Genomic DNA, 9,857 nt, shown 5'->3' with positions numbered 1-9,857 from the left:
ATGGTGAGGAGGGGATTTGGTTGTTATTTGCGGGTGATTTTCGATGATGGTGAGTATTTTTTTCATGCGAATAATGGGAAGAAGATGGGTGAAGGGATTCTAGATTCTCCCTTCATCCACCTAGGGTTGGATGAATATTTTAAATGTTTTACATATAAGTAAGGGTATTTTGATCATTTTACACGTTCATTTAATTGAAAATGTAGTTATGGATAATTTTGAGTATATGTATCATATAATGTAAGAGGTAATAGCGGGTGGTCAAGAATTTTTTCCCCTTAAACTCTAAACAGGGGAGGGTGTGGGCTGAGCTTGGTTAGCAATCCTAGCCCAGTTTGAGTCGATTCTTATTGGGGGAGTTGTTGGCGCTTCGTGAAAGTTTGTGGAGGAAGGTTTTAGCAATGTCCTGATGGAATCAGATTTTGTCGAAGTGATCTTTGGGACCAAGCTGGAACTGATTCCTGTGGACATTCAAAACTTAGTGTGGGATGTGGTAATTCTAGCATCTCAGCTTCAAAAGGTTTCTTTCTGTCTTGTGAAAAGGGAGTGTAATGTTGTGGCTGACTTCCTAGTGGGTAAGGCTGTGTTCGTAGCGTGCCGAACTCTTTGTGCTATTTTGAATCCTAAGTTTCTTGATTTATGTAATATACGTGGGTTCGCGCGTGAATATATAGACCAATTTCTACCCAAAAAAAAAACAAAGTACTTGAAAACTGATCGCATCATCACGCATGACCAGAATTTCCCTTGGATAGAAAACGCGTATTCTCAATGTCATTTGTCCAATAATAACATTTTTTTTCCCAAAAGAATTTGTCTCATTATAATATTAAGAAAAGAAAAACAAGAATTTCTGGGGAGCCAGCTGACCTGACCTGACATATCAATGTCTACTGGGCTGTAGGTGGATGTGAGGATCTGATGCAACCGGCCTTGCCATTGTGCTTTTAATTGACTGTAGATCCAACCTTCCAAGTGCAAGTGCAGACCCAAAACTTCAAGGTCTTCACCTTCAGATCCCCCAGTAGTGTTGCTGAGAACAGTAATGGAGGTTGCGGCCATTGCAAATCTGGCTATCTTTTCTCTTCTGATTAGCTCAGCTGCTTCTGCAACTACTAAGTATACTAACCATACAGTCGGAGGCACCACTGGATGGTTCTTCAATTCCAACACTAACTCCTCTTCCACAAACTACACGAATTGGGCCGCTTCACAGACCTTTAACCTAGGCGATTATCTCAGTAAGTCAATGTCAATGTCAATGCCTTCATCTTTTTCTCTCTCTCTCTCTTAACTTTCTAATTTTCTTTTCGGTTTCGATTCTCCAGTTTTCAACACGAATGGAAATGAAACAGTGATTCAGACCTATAATCAGACGGTCTACCAAACCTGTAACTTCGATGATGCAGCAAATGGAGATGCGTTTCAGTACGGCGGTGGAAATATGACGGCGAATTCGTTCTCGGTGGCGGTGCCGTTGACTGAACAGGGATCGAATTTCTACTTCTCCGATACATACGATGGTTCCCACTGCCAGAATGGAATGGCATTCGAGATCCAGGTGATGCACGGGCTAGGGTTACCTCCTAGTCTTAACCAGCCGCCACCACCGCCTTACGCGGCGCCTCCGCCGCTCTCCGATTCTGAGTCTCCGCCTTCTTCAACTTCGACTCCATCTAACCAGCAAGACTCCAACAATAGTGGCTTCAGCTTCTCTTTCTCTCCGGTTCTCCTCATTCTGGCCATTTTATCTGCTTTTGCTCTGGTTTGATTGATTTTCCGGCGAGTGGTGAGATCTTCTCTTCTCTGTTCTTCCCCTTGTGAAAGGGGAGAATTTGTTCACACTTATTATCATTCAGAGTTACAATTACAGTTGTAAACTGTTGATTTCGGACCATTTAGTGGATTTATAATTGCTCGGTTTGATCAGAGCTCAAAATTAGTCTGCGTTTTGGAATGTATTATGAATGAACTTTTTTTTATTTTTACTTTTGGGACAGGAATGAGATGACTTTTTGGTAGAAGACTATTTGGTTCTTAATAATAACAATGCATAACTGAAAAAAGGCTAGCAGAAGTAGAATTGTTGCTATGTTGCCAAATTGCCTTTCAACAAGGGAAGAGAGTTTAAAATGGGATACTTTTGTACATTATGCTTCACCTTTAAATCTTTTTCCTTCAAATCTTTCTTGGTTTTCTGCTTTTAGATTTCATAGGTTTTAATGTCCTTAGGGGCTTTTTTTCTTCTCTAAAAAACTATGCTTTTACAAAAAAAAAAAAATTCTTACAATTTGATGCCACTCTCTCAATATGTTATGTCTGTCTTCCACCACATATTTTGTAAAAGTCAAGACTTAATTCAAGGAATTGGGTAATATAACAAATTATTCAAATGAACAAAATAATCTATGAATCTTGTGCAAATAAAATGGAGACGGTCACAAAACAAATAACAACAAACAACCACAAGAATAATAGAAACTACAAGAAAGAAAGAAAAAGGAAAACAACATGCAAGATTTTGAAGTGGTTAATTTTTTATTTATTTTTGTTAAGAAGAATTTTTTGTTTACTGACCCAAAATGTTAAAAAAGATTAGTCTTTTCATTTTATTTTGTTCACTTAAGTTGGGCCTAAGAGTAAACTCTTGTTTGCCCACTTTAGTAGCAAACATATCACTCGAATAGCCGAACCTAATAGGACAAGCTGTTCTGATTTTTTTTTCCCGCTGGATGGAGGCGTGAGATTTGTCCACTCTCAGAGTGTGTTTCTTTCCCTTTTGTTTTCCTTCCCATCATTCTTCTCCTCACCCCTTTCTCCAAAATGGGGGGGGGCCCCCCGCCCCCGCCCCCCTCCCTCCAAGAATGCGTAATATGGACCCGTTTGTCTTGGATGAGGAAATGGATTACCAGCTTGATAAGGAAAACGACCTAATTCTGGTGGGAAGAGTTCTGACCGTCGGCCATAGGGCCAGCTTAGAAAGTGTGGGCGGGCGGGGGGCGACACATTATACTTTTCAGTTCGATTATCATCTCGATGTTAAGAACGTCCTTACTGGGGACCCTTGGACAGTAGCTGGTAACTTGTTGGTACTTGACAAATGGTCCCCAACAGGAGAGTGGAACCTGAGCTCCACAGAACTTTGGCTTCAGTTTCATGAAGCTCCAAGAGAGTTATTTAAACTACAAATCGGGTTTCAACTAGTAGAGAGAGTAGGAGTTCCAAGCATGGCAATGCTGATTAACGGAGAGAATAATGGAAAGAAGGAATGCTACATCAGATGCAAAGTGAGGGTTGATGTTAGAGAGCCACTGCAACATGAAGTGGTAGTACAAAGAAGGACTAGGCAGCAAATCACCTTGGTTGTGAAGTATGAAAGATTGCCTTTACACTGTGAATATTGTGGTCTCATGGGTCAATGAAGAAAGAAAATGTGATATATTGTTTGAAGATCAAATTGCTCATTCTAATGCTCACGGAGGCTGCAACACAATAAGGTGCCCTGAAGCACCTAAGGTGGGACTGAAGACATCATTGCGAGCTAACATTCCTCCACCTAGGTTGATCGATGCTGCTCCCCACCTCACCGCTGATGACATGCTAAATCAACGGAACCCTACGGAGCATAATCTATGGGAAGGAGAAGATCAAGTGCAGGAACCAAGGGCGAAGGGATGATGCAAACTGCAACTCAGGAACAGGTGTCTGAACTACAGTCTGCCACAGTCGACAAGAACCTGTCATTGCATAGGGACCGTTGCCAATCAATCCCAAACGTCCAAAACCTCCAAAGTCTGAATGTTCATCAACCATGTATTCCTCAACCCACTGGATATTCAACAGTTGACCCCCAAGTCCTTCCTTCAATGCCATTGGTAGCTCTGCAAAACCATCTTTTGAACAACCCAGAAGCAACTAACTACGTTATGTCCCTTTTACCTATGCTCTCAACAATTTCCATATCCAGTTTAAACCAACAAAACGAGGCCCCACCTTAACGTCTGTTGACACACCTGCCCCATTTAATGAGCCCATCTCACCTTAGTAACTCAAATAACCCAAACCCCATCAAACCTGAACCTATGCAACAGATACCTAAACTAGCCACAATGTCAAAATCATTTCAGATTGGGCCCACAACTGAAACGACTACGTCAAACCAGTACCCACTCAATGAACCTTAGAAAACCATAAACCCAAACCATAACTCACACCTACTAGAACCCCGTGTGCCCAGAATTTTGCACAATCAGCCCCTGAAGCTAACTGATCATGAGGCGATCAATACAGCTCAATCCATGTATAATATTCTTTCCAACATGCCCAGTCAGATACCAAACAACAACACAGGCACTCCCAGAGTTAAGAGGGTGAGATTGGAAGAGGAAGGAGGAATAGATGACATGGAACATGACCTTGTTAATGACCAGGTGTATTTTTTAAAGCTAAACCCCTTGGTGGCTGGGGAGAACAGCCCCAAGGGGATCAATGAAGGCTTTGAGTTGGAACTGTTGAGGGATAGGGAGCCCTCTAATAGTTCAATCCTTAAGATTTCTCTCCCTATCTTTGAAACCTAGAGTAGTGTTTTTTATGGAAACCATGTGCGGTAAAAAGAAGTCTGAAGTTTGACAATCTTTTTGTGGTGCCTGCAATTGGAAAAAGTGGGGGGGGGGGGGGGGTGGCCATCCTTTGGAAGCAGTCTATGAAGTTCAAATTTTGGGAGCATTTCAACGGGTGATTGACACAAAAGTTATTGAATCAGCTGGGAATGAATTTTACCTATCTTTTATTTTTGGGGGACCCTTTAAGAGAGCTTAGACCAAAGGTATGGGAGACTATTTTTGAATTTGGGGAATGTAGATTTGAAGCTTGGGCTTGTTTAGGGGACTTTAATTCTATGCTTGAGTGGAGGGAGAAGCAAGGTGGGTTGAGTCATGACTATAGGGATTCATCCAAGTTCAAAAATATGTTGGATAAATGTGGGCTGATGGATTGTAATTCACATGGTCCTAAGTTCATTTGGAGTAATAGAAGAAAGGGAAGGGCGAATATCAAATGCAGGTTGGACTAAGTACTTTCCAATGATGAGTGGAATAGGAAGTTCAAAAATTTTGAAGTCACAGTGCATGCAGTGTGGGGTTCAGATCATCTTCCCATTTTATTGGATACCATTGGTCATGTTCCCCAAGGTGATAAGCCTTTTATATTTGAGATGATATGGTTCACACATGAAGACTGTCATAAAGTAGCTCAAGAGGCATGTAGTATTCCTTGTTTTGGTACATTGAGCCACAAGATGGAACAAAAAAAATCCAAAGTTGCAAAGATAAATTTAAACAGTGGAATAAGAAATGCTTTGGGAATGTGAATCAAAAGATTCAACACTAGATTAAGGAACTTAAGATCCTTCAAGACTTCAATCCTTTAGAAGAAAATCAAAACAGAGAGGAGGAATTGCAAGACCTTCTTAAGCAACATTTGGAAAATGAGGAGATCATGTGGCTTCAAAAATCCAAATTCATTGGGCAAAGGAAGGAGAACACAACACCCACTTTTTTCACTCTTCTACCATTAAAAGAAGAAAGCGAAATCGGATCTTGAAGCTAAAAAATGAGGAGGGAAGATGGACAAAATTTGAAAAAGAAGTGAAGAAAGAAATTCAAAAAAGATACAAAGATATTTTTAGCTCAGAGGGAATTGATGAAGATGCTATGATGCTTGCACTTTCAGCAGTCCCATTGAAGGTGAACAATCAGATGAATGAAAAGCTATGTCAAATGCCAAATGAAGCTGAAATCAAAGTTGCTCTATGGGGAATGTCACCTCTAAAGTGTCCTGGACTAGATGGCCTCCCTCCAAGTTTTTATCAAAAACTTTGGCCCCTTGTGAAGAATGATATTTGCTATTTTGTTCAGGAGTTCTTTCTTTATGGTAATTTGCATGTTTCTGCCAATATTATCTATGTATGCTTGATCCCAAAAGTTGACCAACCAAAGAAGGTGGATCACTTTAGGCCTTGTCTCACTTTGTAATGTCACTACAAAGATCATTAGTGAAGTGTTGGCCAACAGGCTTAAAGGGTATCTCAATGAAATTATCTCCCCTCCCCACTCTACATTCATTCCCAATAGATTGATTCTAGATAATGTGCTTCATTGCATATGAGGCCTTTCATTATATCAAACATAAGTCTAAAAGGAAGAAAAAACTAATGGTTGTGACGTTAGATATGAGGAAAGCATATGACAGAATGAGTGGCGCTTTGTGGAGAACATTATGGCTGCCCTTGGGTTTAGTGACTAGTGGATTCACATGATAATGCAACTTATACCTACATTTTCATGTCAAGTCCTAGTCAACGGAATTCCACAAGAGGTAATCAAGCCATTCAGAGGTATTAGACAAGGAGACCTCTCTCTCTCTCTCCTGCTATTTTTGTGTTATGTACACAAGCCCTTTCAGCTATGTTACATGAAGCAAGTAGAGAAAGGCTGATTTAAAGGTATCAATGTGAGAAATAGATCAAATACATTATCACATTTATTATTTGTATATTACTACATTATTTTCTCTGAAGTGAAGTTGGAGGTAGTTCACAATTTAAAGGCTTGTCTAGAATTCTGTTGTAAAGCAAGTGGACAGAGCATAAATTATGAGAAGTCATGTCTTACCTTTAGCACAAATACCCCCTCCAAAATAAAGAGATGGTTCTCTCGCATTTTGAAAATTAGATATGGTGAGGGGCCAAAGAAGTTCTTAGGACTTCTGGTTGAGTTTGGAGCAACAAAGAAGGATCTGTTCAAAGATATTCAAGATAAGACAGCCACCAATTTACAAGGCTAGAAGAAGAAGCTCATTTCACATGCAGGTAAGGAAATCCTCATCAAATCAGTTGCTCTTGCATATAACTCATTTCTGGCCTCTCATTTTAAGCTTCCTAGCTCTCATCATAAAAAGATAAAGCAGGTTGTCACCCACTTCTTTTGGGGTGGTAATGAGGAGCATGATAAGGTGTGTTGGACCTCTTGGGAGAGACTGCAGATTTAAGAATCAAGGTGGGTTGGGCTTCCATGATCTGGAAATTCAAAATAAAGCCTTGTTAACTAAATTAGCTTGGAGGCTATGGGCTTAGCCAAATTCTTATTGGGCCCAGTTCTACAAAAGGCTCTACTTCCCTACATTTGACTTTCTTGAAGTTGGACCAAAAGCTAATAGTTCATGGGCGAGGAAAGGAATTTTGGAAGGAAAAAAGTTTCTTGTAGAAGGGCTTAGTTGGAAGTTGGGCAAAGGAATAAAATAGATCTATGGAGAGACAAGTGGTTATTATCTATCCCAAATCAAAGACTAAAGTATATGGAATTCCAGAATAACCAGTTGAAATGTGTGGCTGATTTAATTGATCCAAGTACAAGGAAATGGAAGTCCGATTGATCCAAGCATCTTTCCACCCAAAAGATGCAAAGGTAATTCTCAATACAGCTCAACTTATTTCCTAAAGAGGATATTCTGGTTTGGGGTCATAACCACAATGATATCTTCACATCAAAATTAGCATACTACTACATTTGTAATCAGCTTGATGCTAATTGCCATCCTATGCAAATGGTGAAAAAAGATACATGGAAAAACATTTGGAAATGCAACTCGGAGCCAAAGACTCTTAGCTTATTATGGAGAGCCTATGCTAGAGGCCTTGCTATAGGATAGGGGCTGATTAAGAGACAAATGAAAGTGGATCCAACATGCTTAAGATGTGGGGAAAGCCTAGAGACTATTGATCATACTATCCTAGACTACCCATTTGTTAGAGTGGTATGAGCCACTTCTCCCCTTGGATATCGTCATCCTCAAGACCCCAAAGTCCATAAATTTATTGAACATTGGAAGAAAAAATTGGTCTATAAGGTGATGAAGGAAAAATGATGGAAGGTCTTGCTGCATATTAGGGGTGTCAATTTTCAACCCAAACCGTTAAAACCGGACCGAACCGGCCTGTTATAGCCCAAACCGGCCCGAACCGATCCTTAATGGGCCGTAATTGGGTTAAGGGTCCTCAGCCCGAACGGTTTCGGGCTGGCCCGGCCCAACCCGTGTGCGGCCGTCAGCCCGTTAGCCTTTTACATAAATAAAATTAAAATATTAAATGTAATTAATTTTTTTTGGCATTGTTCAAATGTAATTAATGATCCATGAATTTCGGTGTTTGAGACGTTGAAACTTGAGTTTGAGTAGTTGAGTGTTAACACGTTGTGTTTGTTTAATTTTTAAATTTGAAATTTCATTTTAGTTTTATTATTTTAGAATTTAAAAGTCTTAATTGATAACTCTTAAGTCTTAATCTTAATCGTTAACTTTTTAATTTTCAAATTCCATTTAGTTTTATTATTTTAAAATTTAAAAGTCTTAATTGATAACTCTTAACTCTTAAGTCTTAATCTTAATCGTTAACGCTGTTTCACCGTTTACAAATGATAGAAAAATCTAAATTCTTTATTTTTGGGGTGGAGGGTGGTTTGGATCAGCTAATGCCATCACTTATCGTTGAATCTACTTGGATTCTTCATCCTCTATCTTTTGTGTTTTGTGTATGAGAAACTAGGATTTGGAGTTGAGGAAAATAAAAATAAATTTTAATATTGATTTTTAATTTAGTCCAAACCGTTAGCCAATCGAATCCAAACCATTAGGCCAAACCGTTAGTCAACCCGAACCCAACCGCACCAAACCGCCGCCCGACCGTTATCTTTTAAATGGGCTGGTTTGGGCTGGGGATTTTTCAGCCTGAAATCGTTAGGTCCGGCCCGAAACCGCTTCAAACCGCACCGTTGACACCCCTACTGCATATACATGCTGGGAAATTTGGGGAGCAAGAAACAAGATATTGTTTGAAGGTTGCACAAGCTCACCACTGAATGTGGCTTATCAAGCGCAAAGGAACTGGGATCTGCACATGCAAGGAAGAAAGAAAGGCAGGATTTCAGAAATTCCCATTTTGAAATCTAAAATTAACCTTCCCACACAATGGAGACCCCCAAAAGATCGTTTCATCAAGATTAATACAGACGCTAGCTTAAAAGGGGGTTCTTCGGGGGTGGGTTTTGTATTTAGGGATCATAATGGACTTCCATTAATTGCAGTCTTTGACCCCATTCCTTTTGATTCAATCATGTCGGGTGAAGCTGTGCCAATTAGGGAGGTGCTTCTTCAAGCCATCTCTGAGGACCTTCAACACATCTTAGTGGAAACAGACAATCTGGAATTATCCAACATCCTGAATCCGAAGACCAAGGCTCCTGTGCTAGTGGACTTATTGGAGATATTCTCTCCTTACATTCCTATTTCCCCAATTGTGATTTTTCTTTTATTGTGAAATGTGGTAACAACGTAGCTGGCCAGCAGCTCAGAAGGCCTCATCTGTTTTAGGTAGGACGTCTTGGCCGCTTTCCACTCCCTAGCTTCAGGATGTGTGTCTAAGGCTGGGTGTTTGACCTATGATGAATGAAAGTTGATTTACCAAAAAAAAAAAAAAAAGTGCACAACATTTCAGTTTGCCCAATCTAGTGAACTTGAAATATTACATAAAACCCAACGTTAGTTTTTTAACTTTGTTGTTAAGTTTTTATGTGTGAAGACATAAATACCCCTCACCCATGTGAAAAACTAAAATGCCCCTCTTATTCACTGTGTACCCAACCCCTAGGCGGCTTCACTCATCTTCTTCCTACACCTCGTTGAAAATCCCACCACCGCCGACGATCACCATCCCTTCCCTTGCCAGCGACCACCTTCCCCACCCATATCAAGTTTTAATGATGTCTATACAAATGTTTCTAGAAGATAGAAGCAATCACTATTGC

The 9,857-nt window shown here is 40.1% G+C and overlaps 2 protein-coding genes across 2 annotated transcripts; both read left to right on the top strand.

Moving 5' to 3' along the window:
* Positions 1 to 841: 841 nt before the first annotated feature.
* Positions 842 to 1,942, top strand: LOC149030239 (early nodulin-like protein 18). The gene is made up of 2 exons (XM_089152600.1): positions 842 to 1,241; positions 1,329 to 1,942. Exons 1-2 carry the CDS (start codon positions 1,046 to 1,048, stop codon positions 1,769 to 1,771), a joined length of 639 nt encoding a protein of 212 aa, XP_089008726.1. The 5' UTR covers positions 842 to 1,045; the 3' UTR covers positions 1,772 to 1,942.
* Positions 1,943 to 2,873: 931 nt separating this feature from the next.
* On the top strand, positions 2,874 to 3,422 carry LOC149030238 (uncharacterized). The gene has a single exon (XM_089144781.1). The coding sequence runs from the start codon at positions 2,874 to 2,876 to the stop codon at positions 3,420 to 3,422; it is 549 nt and encodes a 182-aa protein (XP_089000907.1).
* Positions 3,423 to 9,857: the final 6,435 nt, after the last annotated feature.

Source organism: Hakea prostrata, chromosome 1, assembly GCF_041222555.1.
Source record: "Hakea prostrata isolate BN-2017 chromosome 1, UWA_Hpros_2, whole genome shotgun sequence".
In the NCBI taxonomy this organism is placed as follows: Eukaryota; Viridiplantae; Streptophyta; class Magnoliopsida; order Proteales; family Proteaceae; genus Hakea; species Hakea prostrata.
The sequence above is the reverse complement of the archived record's forward strand: the minus strand, read 5'-3'. Positions and strand labels throughout refer to the sequence as shown.

Coding starts and splice junctions, on each gene's coding strand:
- LOC149030239 (XM_089152600.1), top strand. CDS start 1,046: ATGGAGGTTGCGGCCATTGCAAATCTGGCTATCTTTTCTCTTCTGATT. Junction 1,242..1,328: donor TAACCTAGGCGATTATCTCA/GTAAGTCAATGT, acceptor TCGATTCTCCAG/TTTTCAACACGAATGGAAAT.
- LOC149030238 (XM_089144781.1), top strand. CDS start 2,874: ATGGACCCGTTTGTCTTGGATGAGGAAATGGATTACCAGCTTGATAAG.